Below are 24,817 nucleotides of genomic sequence, written 5' to 3'. Positions count from 1 at the left end.
CCATTTTGTTAATTACATTTCTCGTTTCATAACTTGCGAGGAGAGAACGATGAGTTTTATGCAGAGGTACAGACTTAACAAAAAGCCATTCTGGCATGGATTCTCCACATGCATATAGATACAAGAAATTTAGTGCACATCTCATCAAATTTCAAGAAGAAAGCTTATTATGCTATGGTTTTCCGTCACTCGTGATAAACATTTCGACATTCAAATCCAAACCGGTCAGAGATATAGTAGATATTCAACTTATACTGGCTTATCAAAACGGAAATAGCAACAGATCATTCTTCGTTGAAGTTGCGCAAAAGAACAGTGCCGTGCAGGGGCAGTTCATGATATGAATAGACCTTGACCTATGACAGAATATTCTGATGGCTCACATGGATAATCAAATCTCAATGCATCGTACAAGTGTGCGGGAACTTCAGAAACAAGTGCAGGATCATTGTACTCCGGGAACTCTATATTTTGAAGTCCGAGATTCATGCCATAACAATCACCTTGATACCAACAAATTTGAAAGCCATCATCCAAAGAAGCAAAAGGTGATGCACTTCCCATGATTAGGTTCCTTTGGGCGGATTCCAAATCAGTAATGCAGTTCAAGTTGAAGCCCGGGTACTCCATGTTTGCTGTACTAGTGGAAATGGCCTCAGAAACTTGATGGTTTACCAGACAGCTCTTGATTTGATCAGGAAAGGAGTCCGTCGTGCTTGGACTTACATGGCTACCCTGAGTATTTATGCACTCAGAATACGAAGGCTTACTCTTAGCAGGGCCTGTTACATCTTCCTCCGCGATAGAAGGTCTTGAACTAATGGAAGGAATTGATTGTACTTGATCAACTTGGAAATGGCTGTGTGGACCGGGCAGTGGTGGCTTGTTGAATCCACTATTTAACTGAATAAGTGGCTTCTGCTTTTTATTCAATTGAATTTCATTCCAAGAATACTTTGTTGGAATAGCGGATTCAAATTCAGTGAAGTCTACTTCAGATTCCACCGATGCAATTGAATGACACGGGCGCACCTGCGGAGTCCTAATCTTCTGAGAATCAGGAACATTGCCAATCAAACCTTTTTTGGTTTCTGCGTAAGAATTATTGAAGTCCATCTGTGGACTCCTGGTCTTCTGAGAATCAGGAATATTTCCGTTCGAACCTTTCTTAGGTTTTGCCACAGGCTCTGAAACAATCCCCTCTATGTCACTCTCGTGGCTCTTCATACCCACTCTCTGGGAAACTAAGTTATCGCCAGAAACTTTGAAGCTGCCATGTGCAACATCACTTTGTTGGATGCTGATCGAGTTCTGAAGGCCAAAACTTCCTTGAGCATCTTTTGAGGAATAGTCGGAATGCTTCATCCCCCCACAAGAAGATTTAAGCTCATTCTCTTTCTGCAGCCTACTCAAGTAGAGCCGGTACTTCTGCACATGAACTTTCTCGGTGAGAATAATCATGCGATGTAACCATATTATCTATTACACGTTACTTTTTATTAGCCATTTTGCTACAAGAGAGACTATGAGTTCAATTACTTCAGTGATAAGCATCGTGAACTATAAGTCCTTACAAGTGTCAGTGAATTTAACAAAGCCGACTGAGATCAAGGGAATGGGGGCAATGTATGTTGTCACTATATTTGTGTGTGTGTGTGTGTATACATATTTTTTTTATATATATATATATATATATATATATATATATATATCTGTGTGTGTGCGCACGTGTGCATATATATTATTGCAAAACAAAATTATCGATTGCCATGTATTCCGGCTACCAAGTTACCCCGTAATTATAGTATGGCGGTGTACAAATCCTACTGCATAAAAGTTTCATATGTTATCAGGAAGAGTACTTAAAGGTGAGATATTTACCTGCAAGTGGCTAGCAACATTTTCCCTTGTCAACCAAGGCACGTTCATCAGGTCAAGTATTTTCTTCGGACCAACTTCTGCCAAACAGACATTACACATCATCGCTCTGTAGAAACATAATAAAGTTGGTGGCGATATTATTGAAAAGGAACACAAAATGTATTCAGACTTCTAGTTCATGATGCTGATCCAAAAACCTAGCTTCATAAGCAAGAAATTTACTTACTGTCAAATCCAATATGGTGTACTGCTTTTACAAATTTCTGATGAAGATCTACGGACCAAACAACTCTAGCCTTTTTTGTAGATGAAAAATCAGCAAAGTCTTTGTCATCGTATTTGCTATCGACATCCTTTCTTTTTCTCGATGAAGTGAGGTCATCTGCGTTGAGAAAGTAGCCCTCATCATACTGATCTGATCCACTTCTTATAAGCTGAATACCCTCCAAGCTTTCATGACTCTCAATGTCTCTTATCTCATGTATCTTCTTTCTAAAGACATGCTGCCATATATTACGCAGTTCTTTCATTCTTATCGGCTTAAGAAGATAATCACATGCTCCATGTTGAACTCCTCTCATAACCCTACTCGTTTCTCCATCAACAGACATCACTGCACAGGTAAAACGGATATGATATGTCAGAAATTAAGTGGTGATAGACTTATTTCTTTTGAAGACAAAGCTTTATTGGTCAACGGCAGAGTACTGACTAATAACTGGAAGATCCATCTCAAGTCCTACATGCTCGAGAAGTCTAAAACCATCCATGTCAGGCATGTTCACATCACTGATAACAATGTCATATCCATCTTTCTTTTGGCGAAGCAAGTGCAAAGCATCTCTTGCCAAACCACATGTAGTCACTGAAACACAGACAAAAAAGGGAGGGAAAAAACTTCAGAAATAATGAAAATTAATTGATGCTGTTGTCATTCGAAAGCTGATTATATTATCAGACTGGCCAAAGCATCGTGTCTAACAGTCGGACAAAAACAAAATCCTACATAACCAACATAACCAAAGTAACTACTTCAGTTCCCCATATGAAGTACCACGAAAATTTATTGAGCAAGGATCATAAATAGACTAAAAATGGTCTTTGATTAGCGTAGTTGAAACAAACATCGAAAGGAAAATGCGCTAGACGGCGCATAAAACCTGAAATCCAAGCATGACAGCAAGATTTGGACAGTATTTAACTGCATCAAGTTGTCCATACAACTGATCAGAGTAATAATTCTACAGGTACACTACCAGAGGCACCAAAGAATGCTCCAGTTATCTGAAATCCATCACCTCTACGTGTTTATATTCGATACAGAATAAGTATTTAACATTTGATTAAACTAACTAATTAACGGAAACACATTATCATTATCCTCCTGCATAGCAGTCTGTAAAGACAATCAAATACTCTATCTCAACTAAACCCTGATCATTCTACTAATCCGTTTACTTAAATCGAAAAATCGATAACTAAATTGCTGCTTCTGGGAAGATTAAAAATCCTTGCTTTCAACAAACACAGTGGTTAAATTACCAAATATGATCAAAATTCCACTCATAAGTAAGAGCCCACCAAAATTAACCCACAACTCAAAAACCCATCTCCAAAAACACCAAAAACATTCAGGAAACCCATGAATTTCCAGAATATAGAGAAGAAAAAAAAAAAAACAAAGTTTGAACTTTAAAGAGTGATCGAAACAGAGGAACAGTGAGAAAACTGAGATAGCGTGAAACAACCTTCGTAAGAGCACCTCTTGAGCATCTTTTCTAAGATCTTAAGCCAAGTGGGATCGTCGTCGACGACGAGGACCCGGAGGCCAGCCGGAAAAGTATCGTTTCGGGGAGAAGAGAAGCTACTCTCCATTGAGAAAAAGTTAATGGAAGGAGGAAGAGTTAAGATTGAAGTGGGAGGGGTAGCGTGGGGACTTACAGCTCGAATGAGATTATATAGCTTCGGAGTGTCTCCAAATTTGAAAAAATGGCTTCTTTGGATTTTTTGACAGAGAGGGAACCAACGAATATTTGGCGCCGGATAACTTAACGGTCAGCGTTGTTCACGTTAGTTTCTATTACTTTTTTGGATTAGGAAAGTTTATGTAAGTTACAATTTTTTTACCCAATATTAAGAATACTCGAATTTATTAAAATAAGTCTAATTCTTTAAGTTTAGCCCTTATTTTATCATCAATAATTATCTTTTTAATGATTAAAATTTAAAGAAAAATAATTAAAATGGTTTGAAAATTTTGAATTTTAACGATAAGAACAAAAATAAAGAATAAAGTGAATAGTACCAGAATTGACTTTTTAGTGTAAAAATGTGGTTTTTCGTTAAAATGAACAGTACCAAGAGCTTTTCGTTAAAGTTCCCTAAAATTTAGTAGACAAATTAAATTTTTTTTCTAACTATCTCTTTAATTATTTCTTCTTTTTTTTTCATGTTATTTTTGTTTTTCCTACTGCTCTAAAATTTTATAATCAACTTGTATCATAAGTTAATTTTATTTATCTACCTATATGACAATTCTTTTTTTATAATCAACCAATCACAGATTAATTTGTCTTGCTTGTAAGTATACTAGGTTTTTGTACATTTTAGTAAGGTTTCATATCTTGGTTAAAGGTATAATATACATTGGTATATTTGTTATTGGAGTTATGGTCGTATGTTATGTGGATGTATTTCTATTAGTATATTAATTTTTTGTTAGAAGATATTAAGTAGATTTATTGAAATTAGAAGATTTTAATTTATCTCTAATATTTTTACAAAATATAAAATGAGTATAAAAAATAAAAATAGAGAAAAGATAATACTGGACTTAACCTAATTGATTTTTTGGATCCAGATCTAAATGTCCCAAAAATATATAGAGAGAGAAAAATGTGCAAATATAATGAGTTGTAAAAAAAATTAATCAAAACAAACATTAGCGTATATTAAAAGAGCATGAGTCTTCCCGACTCCTGAAATGGATGGATAATCGTAACTTACCATCAATTTATTCATTTTTTAAAAAAGAAACAAAAAAAGCGTATATTAAAGGAAGTTAAGGACCACTAGGTTTATATGTTATGTATTATATTTAAATGTCTTATACTAAATAAATTCAGTTACATGCTTTTAATTAACAATAAAAATTGAGGAATATTAAAGGAGTACTATATGGTAGTTTATATATTGTCTAAATTTCTGCTTAGTGTTTCCCAATAGAACGACAAAGTTTGAATCAAGATAAAATCGGAGGGCACTAGGCACAAAATTTTGGTTCATCAACTATCTATTGTCAGTTATGATTCTGTATATAGCTGAAACATAAACAAGTTTCACCATTGGTATCCAAAAAGAATATGGGAAATTGAGAAAAGTACGGTGACACATCCTAGACCGGTTTCGTCGTAGCACGATATTGTCTGCTTTGGGTCATACCCTCATGGTTTTGTTTCTGGGAACTCACACGAAAACTTCTCAGTGGGTCACCTATCCATGCTCTTGCCCGAACCTGCTTAACTTCGAAGTTCCGATGGAACTCAAAGTCAATGAGTTCCCAAAAGGCCTCGTGCTATATGGAGGTGGGTATGCACATATAAGGCACATCAACTCCTCTCCGTTGATCGATGTGGGATGTTACATATGGTGACTTCGAAAAATTGGGGGTGGAATCTTAGGTATACCAGATAAAAGAAGTAGAATCTAAAGGTGGGGATGGTGGTGTATGCTTTGTGAAAAAATGCTTTGAATGAACAAGGGCATCTTGTAAAGGACACATAGGTAGCTTAATGCATCAATTTCAAAGGGACACAAAGCATGGGTAACATCTACGATGTCACATTATAGTTCAATGCAACATCAAATGCATGAGTGAGATTTAAAAAAAAAAAAAATCTTAATTCTTTATCAATTTTATTTATCACATAAATATTTCAATAATTTATAGTCACCGAGTATTGTAACTACACACCAAAGTATAATTCTACTAGATTTGATTTAGAGAATTGGAGTAATGGTCCTGAATTTTGCACAATTAGAGCTTTGGTCCCTAAACTAAAATGCGTGAGTATTAGTCCCTGAACTTGCTATAACGTGGAGCAATGGTCATTTTCGCTAACTCGATTCGTTAGAACTTCCATCCAAAATAAAGAGTTTAAATGGGCAAAAATAGATGGAAATTATGACGGAGTGAGCCAAAATGACAATTGTTTCACATTATTACAAGTTTAGGATCAATACTCATGATGTTTTAGTTCAGAGAAACTCTAATTGAATTAAAATCAATTAAAGTTACAGGGTATTATAGTCACATGTCAAAAATAATTTAACTAGATTATTTTATGTGCAAGGACTCCTTTTTACTTGTCACCTAAGATCATTTACAATATTGCATTTTGTGCCAAGACTCAAGGCCGAAAGGCAAGAAATGAAAAGGCAAAGCCGCCCTTTTTGTTGGGCAAAAAATATATTATTTATCCTCGTAGACTTGAGAGGAAGGTGATAGAACAAATTGGAGTTCATGTTTTTAATTTTTTGGTAAAAAATATTTGAAGTTGATGCATGTTGGATAAAGAAAACAAGGGTTTGAAGGCACGTGGAATCCATTTGAGAGACAAAGATGAAAAGTTGTTTGAAGGTTACTTTGTAGTGGTTGGACAAAAAGCCAAGGCCATCTGAACTTGAAGACAACTGAAATCCATTCGGCACCAAACTCACAGTATTTGACCTTTTAATTCTTCCAACCAGTGTTTGTAAAGCATGCATGTTCTTGACAAGCTACACATTATCCAAATCCTTTCGATGAAAGTGGAAGCATTTGGAAAACTCCTTTTGTTAATTTAATTGTTTAATGTCATTGCTCAGCAAATAATTCATATAATTAAAGTATCTTTAAGTACTTAGGGTAAAGTTTCACTTAATATTTTGGGAAAATGCATGCATGGGCACATTGTGGCATCTAAAAATCGGAAATATTTTTGCTCACCATCCTCAAATGTTGGTAATGTTTAATACTCTGTTTATTACTTGTTGGATAGTTTAAATATTAAGATTTGTGTAGTAGACAGACATAAACTTCAAAATTTAAATTCATTCAATGATAATAGGTAGGTTGGTGAGCATTACCATCGCTTGAGGGTGGTGAACAAAAATGCACCAAAAAAAATCAGTCTTGGGTAATTAGCATCGACTTTCGAGAAAAAACTTGAGAGTAGTAAAAAATATCTCTATATTCATATCATGTATTACCTCAGTTGCTATTTCACTTGTCGCATGACTTGATCATGTAACGAATGAATAGAAACTTGAACATCTATCCCTAGTTACATGTAAGAATGTCCTGTAACCTTGCACTATAGAGAGATTTTCAGTGTGACTGGAACACGAGGCAGTACATTATATCTCATTATACAATTGAAGGGGCACTTGAAAAAAATAAAAAATAAAAAATAAAAATCTCCAATTGTATAATAACGTGGCGTACCGCTCTCTGTTCCGGTCATCCTGAAAAATCTCTCATTTTACTAGTATTAAATAACTCAAATGCAATAAGAGAAGGACAAAACATCCTTGTGTTGTTTACATTGACATTAGCAATCAGTTTACACATGCAGTGTATTTTGTCTCCATTTCATTAGTGCGTGGTTTTCACTCTTGGTTTTTTGTCATGTTTTAAACATGAAATTAGAGAGATTCTAACCCACATTAAGTTTAACATCACAATTAAGGAACGTTCATGATGCTAATTAATCTCGAAGGAACATCTAACTTTTAACAAAAGAATTAGTCCTGAATCTACTTTCTAATCACTCCAATAGCTAACAAGGCCACTAGATAGATGACATGCACTCAGTGACATAAGAGGATTCATGCTTAAAAAAAAGTAATGGCAGAGTTTGCAGATTTCTTGAAATATTTAAGATTAAGACGGGCTAATCATTATCGTTAATTGAGGCCACGATGCCCCTAAGCAGAAAAATATTGAAGCTAGTATAGTGCCATTTGCACCATATTGGTGCAAAATAAAGCGGCATCTTTTCTGAGACTCCATTTAATTTAAAAATGGTTTAATTTGTGCCAAGGATCACTTAATTAAGTTTCTTGACCAGCAACCCAGCAAGAACAAGATTTCCTTGCGCACTTTGTGAAAGAGACACTTGCATATATATATATATATATATGCACATACATACGACCGCGATATATTTATCACTGTGACAATATCTTAAGTTAATCATGGGTTGTCATACATACAACAAAATGAAACTACGACGGTCTCTCAAACTAATTATACAATATCATGCATTTTAACTTTATTACATGACAGTGCGAGCAGTGGCAAATCTAAGAAATATTATTGGAAGGGTCAATAAGAATAGCGCAAGTAGCACGCAAAATATTTTGGACAAAATAATTACCAAATTGGCAATTCATCGAGTCGTGATAGGCCTGGGGTCATTTTCCGAGTCATATTGCATGCATGTCAACAAATACCAACAACTTTCGAGCGAGCATATTGATTGATGTCAATAACTTTTAAGCAAGCATGATGACAAATGCTAACATATACCAAGTGTGCCTATCGAAAGGGCCCATAGCAAAGCACACATAGGCACGAGGCTAACAGCTACCCTGCCCAATGCTTATAAGGCAATTCATCGAGCAGTTGGAGGACATCTTTCAAGGGCATCTCAAATTTTCAAAGGGCAGCACCTAACTCTTTCATGGAGGATTTATGAACTTGGAGGAGTTAGCTGACCCACCTTGTCTCAAAGGTGGATTCACCCCTGAGTGGGTGATTGACTTAAAAATATCGTGCACATTGTTCATGATATGTAGTGTCAATTTCTTAGACTAATCCATACACTATCATGTATTTTAACTTTATTACATGACAGTCGTTATTGATTTAAAAGATGACCGCAATAGCAGTGATATTCTCATTATATGTAAGTTCCTCCTCCACTTTGTGTCATACAAAAATGCAAATAATGGTGTGAGCCTAAATACATGTTTGAACCTCATTAATTAGTGGGTGAGCCATTAACCTTCAATATTTTTCTCCTACATCTCTCAAAAACTTTAGGGATTATAAGCCTTTAAAGGCATACTTTTGGGAGAGTGGGGTAGAAAAGGACTTCGAAGAAATAAAAACTCAATGGCTCTAAAAGGAAATGCCCACTTAGAAATTCTACAATAATTTACTAAAAGAGAGGGTGAGCATGATTGGTGTCTGAAAAACTAGGAAGATGAACTCCATGCAACTTCTCATCAGTGGACTGCCTTTTTATTTGTTTATGTAAAAGTTAAAAGAATAGGACTCTCCCCTTATGCTCTCCTACGATGCTTCCCCTCTTCTTAACCTCTGCATTCTTTCTTTTGTTTTTACTTTTATCATTTTTGTTTTCACTCCCCATTTTAACTGTTGCAGTGATGCTGAATACCATGAACAACCACTCTAAGAATATGTCCAAAGAAAAACTTCAGTAAGGTTTAGTCAAAGCCACTCTCACAAAAATATTACGGTATGTTTTTTCGTATAGAGAAGGGCTCACTCCCTTGTAAAAGTGTTTGACCATCAATCTTTCGACTGACCTATCCAAGTTTTTCTCATGTGTTTGCCACCACTTAACTAGTTAACTTTATGCCTAGCATTGTTTATAAATCGTATTATCTTAGCAGTTGTTTTTGGACCCAAGCAATTTTAGTTGGGTTGATGGGTTGAGAAGTACGGTTGTATTGATTCGGAGGCCCAATCTGAATGATGATGAGACAATTTGGCAGCGGGGTAAAAATTCCTTTACTACACTGATTGGGAATTTAAGACTGATTTATAGTATAATTGTCTCACCGTCACGTCTTATAACCAATTCAATAATATAAACTTTGCTTGTGTATTTACATTAGTAACACTTTGTGGCCTTAGCGCAATTTTATTACTGATATTTTCCCTTTTTAATTATGTGAGACAAAACACTAATGGAAATAACGTAGTGCTATTGACACACCTCTTTATCTCCCACATACCTTTATTTGTTAATTTTTGTCCATTGATGTTCAATTCATTCAATCCGACGGTCGAAAATTAAGAGGTGCATGAGAAGTAAAAATGAGGGTGTGGACAACACCACCCTAGAAATATTGCATGCCAATAACTACATAAAACAACCTGGGTTTAGCTGTAACAGAAGTTACTCAACCAGGTCCCTTAAAGCCATCCAGTGATGTTAAACAGCATGATTTAGCATAAAGGCATAGTACTTTGCTTCCTGTTGAGGGGACGATATGCGTCTGTTCATCATCACAAGGCAGGCACAAAGGTATCCCCAATCACCCCCTCTTCGAGCATTCGGCTATCTTCACGGCACAGGCAATCTCTCGTCCTACATTGACCGATGCTCAGCGGGGAAAATCTAGTGATGGCTACTTGTAGAGCTGGTTTGGAGCACAATCAAGCTCAGGATTGTTGCTTTCTTAAACATAATCCTGGCCATTAAAACAACTTCCTCGAGGTAAATCTTCCTATGATTCTTCTGAGAACATCTCCAATGCACCGAAGATTTAAAACTCGTATATATATATAATGAGTTTCATTAAAATGCAGTTCCATAGTGACATGACATTCTTAACGAAATAATTCTATTGCAGTAGCATAAGCTCTTACATTCTGTTACCAAGTGGTATATAAATACTGTAAACTTTTCATTAATTTATAAGAGATCATCTAGTAAATGAGCAGAAACCATGATTACTTCCATTCCAACACTCAGGTTTCAAAAAGCTGAGTTGAACGCCAGGCTTGCCTGTTATATATACATCCAGAGCTTCCGTCAGAGACATGCAGGTGCCTTAGTCATTGGAGATGGGCAGGATGCTCCCATATGCAACTCAAGAACCTCCAAAGCTACCTGCTTATCGTCTGAAAACAGGCATTCGGTAGTTTAGTTGACTATATACAGCTACCATGAGACAGCCCGTCAAGCCGGCATGGTAGTTTACATTGAACTTCCATATATTAGGCTATATATACATTGGGGTAACGAGTAATTTGTGTACTTTGCAACTTCATTCTTCATTTGTGAGTCAGAGCATGTAATCATACACCACAACATGCGTTGCCGGTACAACTACCGGTAGATTTTCAATATAAAGATAGAAACGTCTTAGGTTCTCCTGCGCAAGGGTTACTGCATCAATAACATCGCTGATGCTAGTGAGAACCCACAAATCTCTGGAACTAACTCTCTTTAGGCTGCCGCGGCAAAAAGGGCAGGATTTCGATCTTGCATTCCTGCAATTCAGGCACATTACAGCATAAACATTTTCCATAGGTTATCATCACCTCACCGGTAAGTACAATGATTTTCAGTTCGTTAATAAGCGAACAAGTGAAAATGGAAATTGATCATACCAATCATGGTAGCAAGTGATGCACATGGAATGCCCACAGTCGGGCAACACCATCTTTGTACAGTTTTCCATGCATATCCCACATTCATCTTCTCTCTCAAGATCTTTATCCGAAAGCTTCCTTCGGTCTTCCATCCTCTTTCTGCCCAAAACATCTGTGCATCGGCTTCTCTTATTATTATTATCTTCCAGTTCGTTAAATTCACCTTCAAGTTGCCTAAGATAAGGGTATATTACAGCTGCATTGATTTCCAGCAGAATTCACCGCTATGTCAAAAACAATTCTTCCAAGAACCGGTATGTTTTCAATAAGAAGCTAACAAGAGAATAACATACCGTAAAATTCCCTTAAAGTGACCTTCTGTTCTTTGGAGGACAATGAAGGCATCCCATCGACATATACCTGTACAATATCGTAAAGCTTAATTTCGGTCTTTAGGAAACAAAAGATTATCTTTCTGCAGCAGGCAACTGGGAAATATAACGAATAAAGCATGAAACGGAAGAGCAGCCCACCTTGTGTACAAGGATGTGGAGAAGGCCTAAAAAATTGGGAAGTATATCAGTGCAACTACAATCCATCCATTCAATGAGATACAGGAAGAAAGGTGCAAAGGGGCTGTAAGACAATCTCATTTGGATACAGTTCCCACCATAATCTCTGGGAAGAGCAGCTGCCCTGCAACAAAATCCATCCCAAAAACAAATGGAAAATAAAGATCAAAAAATATTTGAGCTTCATTTGGGTAGAAAAATAAGAACAACCTGTGGGATTTTTCTTTTTTTCCAGAGAAGCAATTAAATTGGCAACATAAAAGCAGTAATGTATGTAAAGCTGGAAAATTTCTCACCTAAAAAGCCTTAGGAAACAGTATCAAACTTAAATGTTTAGGAAAAAAAAAAATCCAACTTTACCTTCTCTCTCAAATGATAAGCACCACCCAACAACCACAATTCAGTTAGATTAACTACCCAACAAACTACCCAGAAGAGGAAAATGCATATGGATTATTCCACAGTTTTGATTGATCACCAACAAAAAAACATATTTTTAGAGAAAAAAGAGACTCACAAGCTATTGGCATGTTGGATATCAGCTTCAAGAGCTTTGATGGATTCTCCATAAGAAGACTTGCAGGCCTGACCTTGCCACATATGTTCTTTCTCTTCTCACTTGAGTTTTGGGATGGAAAAACAGAAGGAGAAGGGAATAGAGGGAGGAAAGAGGGTGGGGGATCAGATGAAAAGAGTGACTTTTGTTTTTCGGTGGGAGTTGGTTTGTTTTTTTAGTTTTTGTTGGTGAATCTGTTGGAGATTGGAGACATTTGATGGTGGGGTTAATAAGAAAAATAGGTGAGAGAGAGAGAGAGAGAGAGAGAGAGGTAAAGGCTTTGCTTAGTGATCAAACCTTTCACACTACAAGGAAAGAAAGGGATGCCTTCTCGTTGAGAGATTGATCAGTGTGATATGAACACGAGCTCATACGTTATACATATAGAAATATATGTTTGAAAAAAAAAAAAAAAGTTTATGACGTATTGTTCCGTATTTCAGATACATTGAAAAATATTTCCTTCTCGTTTTCATGTTTGCTCTTCATATTAATTTATCGACTTAGTGAGGGAGGTTTGGGTTCCCAATTACCCTTTCCATCCAACTCCAAGACCAACTCTGATTTTTGATAATTGATACTTTGGATTAAACTCCTACTTAATCAATGTTGTCAAAGAATAAAACCACCCCCTTTTGGTACTAGCGGATATTATTAACCAAAGTATCAACTACCAAGTGAGTCATATATCTTTCACATATGACTCACTTTTTATTCCTTATGTGTTAATAAACGCATAGTGTTTTGAGAATAAGAATTTCTTAGGAAAAAGTATTAAAAGTTCAAATTTGAGTCCTATTAGTTTTAACTTAAGTTAGGACATGATGCCTTCTTATACAATCTCTCTTTTTTTTTTTCACTAATTTGTGAAATGAACAAATTAAAAGAGAATATTATGTAAAATCTCCTGATTAGATGTAACTTTTTTTTGTTATCAATTAAATTTTTCTCGTACCACCGAAATTTTCTCAAAAAAATTATGTAACAGATAAATTATTAGTAATTGCTTAAGTAGAGATTATTGCATATATGACATCAATAGTGAACAGCTACGCACATCCTTAACTTTACTCTCTTACTATAATGAATTGAATTATGCTAGCATGAACTACCAATGTGAATATAAGTGATTTTGAATCGTTGATGTAAACGTCAATACACTGTCGCTCGCTCATACGTCAACAACTCAATGAGTGTAAATTGGTCCGAACCTAAGGTCCGCAAAGCGTGGTCCGCACCATAAAAAACGCCACGGCTCAATTGGTTGATGCGTGTTTAGCGTGTGGGTCCATAAATAATGAATAGTGACCAAGTGTTAGGTGTCAGATATAGTGGACCCTTAGAATGGACATCAGCCCGTCATTTACTTTGAAGTTTTAGCTGTGCTGTGCCTAGACATAGACATCTGGGCCCAATAGAGGTACAGAGCAGATCATCTGGTTTGATAGGCCCTGCAAGTCTGCAACAACAATGTACACAATAAATGGTGATTTTACATCCACCAACTCGAATGAGAATGGATTAATTTCTCCTAGGCAATAATTGGTCATTTATATTTAGTATTTAAAATATTGATATAGGTAGAATTATCAATATATAAATTTATAGAAATATTGATAGATATATCAATAGATATCGGTTGCTTTCAACATAAATTATGAAATTTACAATAATGTGGGTATATCAACTCATTCAGATTTAGTCGACATTAGAGAGAAAAAAATAATCAAAAGATTGAAAACTGCAATGGGTTATGGCAAATTTTCTGTAGTGAATATGGAAATATCGTCAATATTCATTGATTTTTTTTTATATCTCATCGATATAGGATGATGTTTGCAGTTCACCCCCTTTTCATATCGATCTTTGATTTTTGAAATATTTCTTGAGCATTTTAAACACTGCTCATATTTGCTTCTATTTTGTGCTAAAAGTGTTTTTTTTTTTTAACTAAACCATCTAGATACGTTTGATAGAAAAGCTTAAAAACTTTTCAAAAATTTACCCATTTTGTTCTTTAAGAAGCACTCTCAAGTTTTTTTTCTTTCCATATATTAGATTCAAATTTTTTTTTTTATTCTGTTATATGATGATATTATACTCTAAGTCGTTTGAGGCTTAGCTCAACTCACATAATCAATTAGTTTTATGTATGAAACTTGTCATTTAAGTAAGTCGAACAAAATATGAAACTGTAAACTTGTAGCACAGATAAATAAATATTATATTTATTGCTTGCCTAGAAGATTGTTTGGGTTATTATTGATGATGAATGGGATGGTGGACCAGAGGCTGGATTGTATGCATCCAATACAGAAAAAGGAAGGCATGAAAACATCATCTCCATACTTTTTCAAAGTCGAGAAAAGCTGGAAACAAGGTGGTCCAAGGGGATATCAGAAAAGGAAAAGATATTTCGTTGTAATCAAAAGCAAAAGCAAAAGCAAAAGCCAATTTTAAAAGCAAAAGAAGATGTTTAATCTTGCTTACTTTTCTTTCACTAAAGACGCTTTTCACAATCGGCCAGGTTTCCGGTTACGTTTTTATTTATTTACTATCATGATTATATATGCTTCGACAAATTGTTAATTACATCTTACATAGGGTGAGATTCATACTAATATATCATATTTATGGGTAATTTATATATTTTTTTTCCTTACAATTAACCGTAATATTTTTATGTGACACGAAGTCTTGATAATGTTGCCTTGATGCTTTGACTTTATAGTTATCAATATGCGTTTGATATGATTGTTAAAACATCGTCGATAAACTTGACTGCATATTTAGTTGTAATACGTTATGTAAACATGTACATGTATCTAGAGTGAGCATGGTTGAGTTGAGTTCGGTTTAGTTTATGCTTCAAATCACAACTAAATCAACGTTAGCATCACAATTTGGTTTAGTTTAGTTCAAGAATTAAACTGGCACAAAGCTATGTATGAAAGTTATCGTAAATTAAATATTAGGCTGTTTATTAAAGGGAATTATTATTGTCATTCTAAAATTTTCATTCTGCACTTCAAACTTTCTATATTTAGAAAGAAAAATACATTTGTAAGAAATGTAGAATGAGATTTTTATACTGTCAATAACATTTCCCTTTTTAAAATGTTAAATGAAACCAAATCAATTTGACTGTGGTTTGGTTCAATTGGTTTAAGATTACACTTTCTTAGTTGAAATTCGAATCGAATAATGGATTCAAGTGTTTATTTGTCCGCTCCTAATATTATCACCTATTTTCTTATACAGATGAATTTTATCCCTCCTAGGTTTGTCTTGGGTACCGAAGAGTTAGCAGGCCTCTTCATTTTCTCCCAAAACTTTTTTATCCGCACCGTTAAATGTAAGGAGTAAAATCTCAACCGCACATTTCTCATACCATTAAAAGCTACGTAGTATTAAAGATTTTTTCATTGTAAAAGATGTAACAACCAATATATTTATGGGATTTTTTTATATGGATCCAAAATAACTAAAAATTGAACCTATTTCAAAAATCAAAAGTCACAAAAAATTGGACTTATTTCAAAAGGTGGTTTATAAAATTGGACCTATTTCAAATTTTCCCTATATTTTTTTAAATAGAACTTTTTTTAGTACAACGATATATTTTACATTAAAGGGAGAGGAAGTTCGACTAAGCTACACAATAGACAACATAATTTGGTATCGAATTCGTCATTTACGAAATTCAAATATAAGACCTTTTACTTATAAATGAAGGGGAATACCACCAGACTGTAATACTGAATGACTTGCAAATAGTTTGATTATCCATTTTTGTAGGTGATATGTAAAAACTAAAAAAAGAGTTGAGACCCCTTTGTAAGTCATCAAAGAAATGTACCATGACTCTGAGATGGGCAACCTCCCTTCCCCTTAAACTTTTGAGAAACAATAGTTGTTGAGAATGAATCTCACATTGATAAGACGAGAAACCTTATATGTGCTTATAAGTGGTTGGGCTACTTCCCATATTGCCAATTGGTTTTATGGTGGAATTTTAACCTTCTACATGCTATCAGAGCAGGTAGCAAGTAGTTCCAAGTGTGAAGTTCAATGACAACACGCGCTCCATGTCACCGAGTGTGTGTTGTCCACGTGTTAGACTTGAAAATTTGCCATATGTGAGGAGACGTATTGGGAATGAATGCCACATTGATGAGATGATAGACCTAGCGTGACTTTGAGATGGGTAACCTCCCTGCCCCCTAAACTTTTGAACACCAAATAGTTTGATTAGGGTTGTGTTATTTATACATCTCTTTTTATCACCCACACATCCTTATTAATTTTTGTTCGTTTGATCTTCTTCAATTTATTTGATCTAATGACCAAAAATTGAAAGAAGTATGTGAGAGATAAAATAAGCGTATAGATCGCAGAATTCTTTGATTATTATATACCTTTGTCGGTGACGAAAAGACAATGGATTGTAATTGGTCGGGAGGTGAGACTTACTACTCACAAGTCAATTCTGCAGAAACGCATGCATGAACCAAACTTCTAAGTAAATAGACCAAATGCAATAAATACTTTGGTTGCAACATATAAAAGTGCCATCCGTCAGTCCTGACCTCATTATAATATCTGCAGTAACTGAACAAAATAAACAGCAACATCATAATTTGGTTAAAAACCTTAATTACAAGAAAAATCAATGGTACTTTGTGTGCAAACGTAAGTTTTTTTAGAGGAACGAATCAATCAGCGCATGAATATCAGGAAATAGTTCATAAAGATCTATCAGCAACACAGTAAAACTTGTAATTCAAGATAGTTCACACAGTTTATCTGCCAAATCATTTTCGAAACGCAAAATAATGACTTAAGAAATTGTCACATCCCTCGATTCTGCTGTAGCACGAAATTGTCTGCTTTGAACCCTGATCATACCCTCACGATTTTGTTTTTGGAAACTCATATAAGAACTTCCCGGTGGGTCATCCATCATGTAATTGCTCTCGCGTGAACTTGCTTAACTTCGGAGTTCCGATGAACTTTGAAGTCAGTGAGCTTCCAAAAAACCTCGTGCTATATGGAGGTGGGTATGTACATAAGGCACATCATCCCCTCACTGTTAATCCATACGGGATGTTACAGAAATGATGTTTTTTCACTAGGTAGGTCGAGCTTGGCTGCTAGTGTCACTTTCTTCCAAGTAAAAAGAAAGTGAAACCAAAAAATGAAACCAGAAATCAATTTTCTAATTCCTGGAGAAAAAGAGAAGATTCCAAAAATCTGAAAAAAGAAAAGGAACGTGAATGAACATTGCATTGCAAATCTCGTCAATAAAAAAAAGTGAATGGTACGTGGACCCCTGCTTAGACAGACATGTTAACCTAATTTCAATCAGTTTCGATTTCATCAACTGAACGAACTCAAATTCTGAACGCCGAGAAAACGTAGAAAAAAGATTTGTTTTGTCTTTCTCATAAAATAATCAAATGGTTTTTTCATTCAAATTCATGTTTATAATTTATATCTGCTTTCTGTCGTCTGTTGTTTCCCAAGTTCAAGGTGTGTAATTTTTCGGTATTTGAGATTTTTGTGGTTACAAACGCATGCGTGTTGTTAGGAATTGCCGGTTTTCGTACTGACGATATGTTTGAATTGAGTATGCAGACTTTGTGAGCATAGACTGTGGAGGGACAAGTAACTACACCGACTCAAGCACTGGACTGGCATGGATTTCAGACGTGGGACTAATGTCCCAGGGCAAATCAATCCAGGTCGAAAACCCTAATGGAAACCAGCAGCAGTTTCAGAAACGCAGGGATTTTCCCATAGACAGCAAGAAGTACTGCTACACACTGAACACTGTGGAGAGGAGGAGGTATTTAGTCCGGGCAACGTTTCAGTACGGCAGTCTCAAAAGTGAAGACACATATCCGAAATTCGAGCTTTACTTGGATGCCACGCAGTGGGCAACCGTGACTATTTTTGATGCTTCAAGAACTTACGTGAATGAAATGATCATTAGGGCTTCGTCCGATTCGGTTGATGTGTGTATATGTTGTGCAACAACAGGGTTTCCGTTTATTTCGACTTTGGAGCTGAGACCTTTCAATCTTTCGATGTACGCCACAGATTATGAGGATAAGTTTTTCCTGAAAGTTGCAGCCAGGGTAAATTTTGGTGCTTCAAGCAAAGATGCCATAAGGTAAAAAACTAGATTTCGATGCTAACTTCTTATTTTTTGTGACGGCATTAGGTGATAGAGGATTAGACGAGTAGAACTGCACACCAGAATTAGGCCGGTCCGGATGCTGATGTATCTAGTGATTTGATGGCTTGAGTGAGAATTTATTGTTTTTCGCAGGTACCCAGATGATCCATATGATAGAATTTGGGATTCTGATCTTGTGAAAAGGCAGAACTATCTGGTTGGAGTGGCACCAGGTACAGAAAGAATCAGTACATCAAGGGATGTAGACACAAGGAGTAAAGAATACCCGCCGATGAAAGTAATGCAGACCGCGGTTGTTGGCACGAAGGAAGTGTTGAGCTACAGATTGAATCTTGATGGCTTCCCAGGAATGGCTCGAGCTTATGCTTACTTCGCGGAAATTGAGGATTTAGGGGCAAATGAGAGTCGAAAGTTCAGGTTAGAACAACCTAATTTGGCTGATTATAACAGAGCAGTTGTAAATATTGCTGAGAATGCAAATGGAGACTATACTCTTTATGAGCCGAGCTACATGAATGTGAGTCTGGAGTTTGTTCTGTCATTTTCCTTTCGTGAGACCCCTGATTCTACGCGAGGGCCACTTCTAAATGCAATAGAGATAAGTAAATATGTTCAAATTGCTGCGAAGACCGATAGGCAAGATTGTAAGTCCAAGATCTTGGTGTTTTATTTTATAAAGTTTGCATCAGATTGGGTGTGGTTTATCATTGATGAGTTAATTGCTATGTTTGGTTTTTAACTTGTAGTGGCGGTTCTCAATGCACTTCGCTTCATGTCTGCTGAAAATCTGTCGGTAGATGAAGGCGATCCTTGTGTTCCAACTCCGTGGGAATGGGTGAATTGTAGCTCCACAGCACCTTCGAGAATCACAATAATGTTAGTTCTTCATGCCTTCTTCGTGACATCTCTGCTTTATGTTGATTTCTGTTACATTGCCATTCAATACCAGGATATTTAGTCTGCCAATTTTTTTTTACTGAATGTCATAGCAAGCAACTTGAAACATGTTAAATCATTGGAAAGGCATACAAATCGAAAGGAAATTAATTTGTACATGTTAAGCTAATGGGTCGAAGTCAAATTCATCGTATAAGTTAGCTTCCGATGTCCAACAAATGCACCTTTTTATGGTGCAGTGCTGATATACAAAAGCTAAATTCATTGATAGAATTGCTTCATATACATCAAGCATTCGAATATCAGATCTTCAGCACAGTTGCTTGCTTATAGGTTCGTCGATGGATGTCTATTAAAACCCCTTTTTTGACAAACAGTAGAAGGTATTGTACCAACGGACTATTGTAAGTAAATCAACGTAGGTCGTGAAACATTTCGCCATTACTTAAACTGGAAACTCAAAAATTGATCACACGTCTTCAAGATATTCAGCATTTTATGCTTAATTATGAAATCCTCTAACTTGTGCTACAGTGACCTGTCAGGAAAGAATGTGAAGGGTGAAATCCCCGTGGAGCTTAAAAACATGCAGGATTTGACAGAATTGTAAGTTCTGTGATTCTCTTAACAGATGTATACCTTATTATTTCTTTCATCGTTCTATTGAGTTCGCTTATAATCAAATCTTTTCTTTGTACTTAGGTGGTTGGATGGTAACAACGTAACTGGACAATTTCCTGACATTAGTAATCTTATCAATCTAAAGATTCTGTAAGCTCTTTGAATCTTGCTCCGAATTTACCTATTTGAATTCAGAGAGCACATATTTCCTTCAATGATGCATTTCTTTTATCTGTTGTCGATTTTGAAGGCATCTAGAGAATAACAAATTCACTGGTGCACTACCTTCTTACCTGGCTAGCTTGCCAAGCTTACAAGAATTGTAAGTAGCAAACGAATTGTGAGTTCGATACTTCCATGTATTATTCGGATTAGTATTAGACATTTTCGTAGTGGGGAAATGCTGGAAATGTGAAATCCTTATGTGGCAGGTACATACAGAACAACTCTTTCAGTGGGGAAATTCCTGCAGGACTGTTAACTGGGAAAATCAAATTTAAGTAAGTTTGCTTTTCACTGATGTATGAAATGCTATAAACATGACAATGTATCTGTAGCCTAGAAACTTATCGACAGACATGCTATTTCATCCTGCAGATATGAATATAATCTTGGACTACGTAAGGGGGAACGAAAACAGAAGCATTTCAAGTTGATAATTGGAATTTCTGTCGGAGTAGTTGCAATTGTATCACTTTTATTATTGGGGACTCTATTGATATTGCGTAATCGTCGAAGAAAGTCATCTCTTCAGAGAAGTAATGGAAAAGGTTTGTACGGCAAGAATATGTTAGCTGCGGTTGCAGTTTCTGCAATGTAACATCTTTTCTTGTGCATCAGGTGACTCTCTGCGTGCCAGCACCAAGCCTTCAACTCACTATTCAATTTCTCGGAAGGATGAAGGCGTAGCTTGCTACATTACACTTCCTGATCTGGAAGAAGCGACCAACAACTTCTCAAAAAAAATTGGCAAAGGAAGCTTTGGATCCGTATATTATGGAAAGATGAAAGATGGAAAGGAGATAGCGGTTAAAATGATGGCGGATTCATCTACCCACATGAATAAGCAATTTGCAACTGAGGTAGCACTCTTGTCACGAATTCATCATCGAAACTTGGTTCCTCTAATTGGATACTGTGAGGAAGAACATCAATGCATTCTGGTTTACGAGTATATGCACAATGGCACCTTACGCGATCACATACATGGTCCGCTCTCTCATAAAAAACTTGTTCTTTAAATTTCTGTTCATAGTTTTAACCGAAACAGTTTGATGGAAATCCATGACATAATTTTTTGACAACAGGTTCTACCACTCAGAAGCGCTTAGACTGGCAAATGCGCCTTCGCATAGCAGAAGATGCAGCTAGAGGTATAAGATGGAACTTCTTATACTAATTTATGCATACTTCATTTCTCAAGTTCATGCTATTGACACGAATCTACGCATGTATAGGTCTCGAGTACTTGCACACTGGATGCAACCCTAGTATCATCCACCGGGACGTGAAAACAAGCAACATTCTCTTAGACATAAACATGAGAGCAAAAGTATCAGATTTTGGATTGTCTAGGCAAGCGGAAGAGGATTTAACGCACATATCTAGCGTGGCTCGTGGAACAGTAGGCTACCTTGATCCCGAGTAAGCCCCATGAATCCTATACGAAAAATTAATCCTGTTCTCATTTCTCTCCTGTATGCACTTAATCAGCCATGTTAATCCTCCAATGCAGGTATTATGCTAGTCAGCAATTAACCGAGAAAAGTGATGTGTACAGTTTTGGGGTTGTTCTTTTGGAACTGATTTCAGGAAGAAAGGTTGTTTCAGAAGAAGACTTTGGTTCTGAGTTGAACATTGTTCACTGGGTATGCTTTCTAATTCACTTCAACAACTTGTCTGACAAATGTATAGGGAAAGTTTTAGCAGTACCTCCTGAACTTAGTACCTTCTTCCGGTTTGCTCTCCTTGACTTCCAATTTGGTTTTGAGCTTCCATAATCTATAAAAAGGTGCCAATACTCTCAAACTGTCAATTTTTCCGGCCATTTGAGGGCTATTTTCGTCAATTCAATTGGGGGAAAATAACGGAAAATGTGATAAATTTGACACTTGGGGGCAAAATGGTGCGTTTGGAAATTAGGAAGCTCATAACCAAATCGAAAGTCGAGGAGACAAATTGGAAGCAGATTTATAAATTCAGAGGCTTTGCTAATTTTTCCCCGAATGAAAATTCAATGCTAATCTTCTTGCACTCTAGAATTAGTTGTTACTCACGAGATTTTCTTATATATTCCGGTGTACACTATACATCGACATCTATAGCCGGTTGATTCCTGATAGTTGGATGTTTAGCTCCAGATCCAACGCGTTATTCATTCAGTGCATATCATACACCGGAACGTAGTAGAATTTTTACATTATACGCAACATATGATCACTAAAAAATTGTTGTTTTTCCAGGCAAGATCGTTGATTCGTAAAGGGGATGTGGAAAGCATCATGGATCCTGTCCTAGTAGGAAGTGTGAAAATTGAGTCGATTTGGAGAATTGCTGAAGTTGCACTCCAGTGTGTTGAGCAACATGGAGTTTCGAGGCCAAGAATGCAGGAAATAATTGTGGCCGTTCAAGATGCTATGAAGATTGAAAAGGGCAGTGAATCCAACCGGAAAATATCACCCAGCAGTAGCACTTCAAAAGCACAATCCTCCAGGAAAACTTTGCTAACAAGCTTTCTTGAAATTGAGAGCCCTGACTTGTCCAAGGATTGCCTAGTCCCATCTGCCAGATGAGCTGATGATGTGAATCCTCTTCGTTTTGACATTTCACCACTTTTAACACTAAGATTATTTCTACTTTTTTTGCTCTTACGCTATGTATATATATATATACTATTTGACATGTTATGTTACCGTATATGTCAAAGACTGTTTAATATGTTATGTTGCCGTACATGTCGGTGATGTTTATGAAGTGGGTGGACGTCCCTCTGGTGCCAAATTGCACACAGTGAAAAGTATATTAACCTGTCAACCTCAGCTAAGAAAATTGTTTTATTAAGCACTATTATTATGTGTAGAAGGGTATTGCTACCATCAATTAACTTGTCTATCAATTGTTTTACTAGATGGTTCGTATGTTATGTTTTGGTGCCAAACTACGCATATTTAAGAGAACATTAAAACATGTTAATTTATTTAAAAGTTGTTTTAAAACAAAATAATAGGGAAGTCGCCTTTTGTCTAGTCTTTATAAAATGCTCTTATGCAGTAGTACATTTATAATTTCAACAATTAGTAAAAGAATAGTGTCGGGAGAATGCTTTCTCTTAAGTGCAGGAAGAACAATGCTACCACTGGTAATCACAACCTCATAGACAGCTGTTAACCTTTGATACAAGTGAGTCATATGCACATCAACAACTTAGACAAAAACTTTAAGTAGCAAAAGTGGGCACCTTCCTTGGCCACAAACTATCTCCCCAAATCCTATGCTTCATGGTTAATATCCTTCTTCATTTGTGCTGACATGATAAATTTTTTACTTGTTTGCTCTACATGCACGACGACCCCTAGCACCCTATTGAACTGATATTTCTCTTGAACAATTTATATTAACAAATTGTTGATGCAAGTGAAGTGAGTGTTACAAGGTATGGAGGGTCTATAGCCGTCCATGGTGCGTGCAAAAGATGCTAAAACGTAACTCGTGTGAAAAACGACATGCACTTATTCAAAAAAGCAAATATGAAAAACGTACGATGCCCATATATCCGTCAAAAACTGCGTGGGTTATTTGGCTAGATCCTACCCAAATTATGTTGGCTAGCTACGTGATTCACACTCGGTGTTGTCACCACTTGGGCCCCCAAATGTCCTTTTAAAGAAGAAAATTTTGTTTGGAAAACATGACTTCATTAAGTATTATAATATGAATGGTTTTTTTTAGTATCAAATTAATTATATTCTAATACGTGATGTATCGAATTGTATTCCAACACACTAAAAAATATTTCCCCCTAAAGAGATATTCCACTTGGATTTTCCACAACTTCTTTTCTTTCTTTTTCCTTTCTTTTTTGTCTTTTTGTTTCTGTTAGACAAAAGGGTTTCACTTAGCAAAAATGAGAAAGAAAGAGTCATGGATCATTAAACCCATATGCCATATAATTTGTTTAAAATGAATATATTACAACAGGGGAAAACCAATGCAATTATTTTATTATAATATATGTATTATGTTTGGTGTGAAGACTTAAACTAAACTACACAATGACTATGTCATACAGTTTAGGACCAAATTTAATGTATTTAAATTTAAGATATTCACACATAATTCACAAATAACGAAGAATATCAGTACATTGTACTAAACTCATTGTATCCGAATATAAAACATTTCCCTTACAAATAACAATTGCACTATAATATAAAACGACAAACCAACAATAATAATTTAAGTATAAAAACCCCACAAGAATAAAATATGATTCGACCCCCTTTCTTTTTAGTTTTCTAATGATGGATAGTGGACCCTAATTCTGGAGGTTAATTGACCAAGTTTTAAGGGATTTATTTATATATATTCACAATAATACTTTAATAATGCAAAATTTTATATTGCTTTTCCGTATGGGTTTCTCCACCTGATATATTTCAGTCCATGGATAAGCCTCCAAATGTGGACCCTTTGAT

At 35.9% G+C, this 24,817-nt stretch overlaps 3 protein-coding genes across 4 annotated transcripts; 1 reads left to right on the top strand and 2 right to left on the bottom strand.

Moving 5' to 3' along the window:
- Positions 1-77: 77 nt before the first annotated feature.
- LOC125471661 (two-component response regulator ARR11-like) lies at positions 78-3,883 on the bottom strand. Its single transcript, XM_048572347.1, has 5 exons — positions 3,630-3,883; positions 2,594-2,746; positions 2,108-2,494; positions 1,882-1,958; positions 78-1,428 (listed from the first exon to the last, which is right to left on the bottom strand). The coding sequence occupies exons 1-5, from the start codon at positions 3,754-3,756 to the stop codon at positions 334-336; spliced, it is 1,839 nt and encodes a 612-aa protein (XP_048428304.1). The 5' UTR covers positions 3,757-3,883; the 3' UTR covers positions 78-333.
- Positions 3,884-10,442: 6,559 nt separating this feature from the next.
- Positions 10,443-12,747, bottom strand: LOC125471243 (E3 ubiquitin-protein ligase AIRP2-like). The gene is made up of 5 exons (XM_048571458.1): positions 12,365-12,747; positions 11,809-11,971; positions 11,629-11,695; positions 11,294-11,531; positions 10,443-11,173 (listed from the first exon to the last, which is right to left on the bottom strand). The coding sequence occupies exons 1-5, from the start codon at positions 12,445-12,447 to the stop codon at positions 10,966-10,968; spliced, it is 759 nt and encodes a 252-aa protein (XP_048427415.1). The 5' UTR covers positions 12,448-12,747; the 3' UTR covers positions 10,443-10,965.
- Positions 12,748-17,575: 4,828 nt separating this feature from the next.
- LOC103949942 (probable LRR receptor-like serine/threonine-protein kinase At1g67720) lies at positions 17,576-23,060 on the top strand. Of its 2 annotated transcripts, none has more exons than XM_048571862.1 (14): positions 17,576-17,723; positions 18,041-18,578; positions 18,738-19,249; positions 19,352-19,481; positions 20,037-20,108; positions 20,205-20,273; positions 20,374-20,445; positions 20,555-20,623; positions 20,721-20,893; positions 20,964-21,332; positions 21,431-21,496; positions 21,581-21,767; positions 21,859-21,991; positions 22,586-23,060. In XM_048571862.1, exons 2-14 carry the CDS (start codon positions 18,124-18,126, stop codon positions 22,913-22,915), a joined length of 2,637 nt encoding a protein of 878 aa, XP_048427819.1. In that variant the 5' UTR covers positions 17,576-17,723; positions 18,041-18,123; the 3' UTR covers positions 22,916-23,060. The 2 variants fall into 2 exon arrangements, with proteins under 2 accessions (XP_048427819.1, XP_048427818.1); XM_048571861.1 differs by lacking the exon at positions 17,576-17,723 and adding an exon at positions 17,747-17,935.
- Positions 23,061-24,817: the final 1,757 nt, after the last annotated feature.

This window comes from the organism of the source record quoted next, unplaced genomic scaffold (genome assembly GCF_019419815.1).
Source record: "Pyrus x bretschneideri cultivar Hongxiangsu unplaced genomic scaffold, Pyrus_bretschneideri_v1 Contig6, whole genome shotgun sequence".
Lineage (NCBI taxonomy): Eukaryota > Viridiplantae > Streptophyta > Magnoliopsida > Rosales > Rosaceae > Pyrus > Pyrus x bretschneideri.
Note: the sequence above shows the minus strand (reverse complement) of the source record. Positions and strands in the feature narration are given on the sequence as shown.

Excerpts from the sequence above, each read along its gene's own strand:
- LOC125471243 (XM_048571458.1), bottom strand. The coding sequence starts at position 12,447 with ATGTGGCAAGGTCAGGCCTGCAAGTCTTCTTATGGAGAATCCATCAAA. Across the intron at positions 11,532-11,628 it reads CACTTTAAGGGAATTTTACG|CTGTAATATACCCTTATCTT; the intron begins GTATGTTATTCT and ends AAATCAATGCAG. Across the intron at positions 11,174-11,293 it reads ATCACTTGCTACCATGATTG|GAATGCAAGATCGAAATCCT; the intron begins GTATGATCAATT and ends CCTGAATTGCAG.
- LOC125471661 (XM_048572347.1), bottom strand. The coding sequence starts at position 3,756 with ATGGAGAGTAGCTTCTCTTCTCCCCGAAACGATACTTTTCCGGCTGGC. Across the intron at positions 2,747-3,629 it reads CAAGAGGTGCTCTTACGAAG|TGACTACATGTGGTTTGGCA; the intron begins GTTGTTTCACGC and ends TCTGTGTTTCAG. Across the intron at positions 2,495-2,593 it reads GATGGATCTTCCAGTTATTA|TGATGTCTGTTGATGGAGAA; the intron begins GTCAGTACTCTG and ends TTACCTGTGCAG.
- LOC103949942 (XM_048571861.1), top strand. The coding sequence starts at position 17,863 with ATGGTTTTTTCATTCAAATTCATGTTTATAATTTATATCTGCTTTCTG. Across the intron at positions 19,250-19,351 it reads GAAGACCGATAGGCAAGATT|TGGCGGTTCTCAATGCACTT; the intron begins GTAAGTCCAAGA and ends TTTAACTTGTAG. Across the intron at positions 21,992-22,585 it reads AGTTGAACATTGTTCACTGG|GCAAGATCGTTGATTCGTAA; the intron begins GTATGCTTTCTA and ends TTGTTTTTCCAG.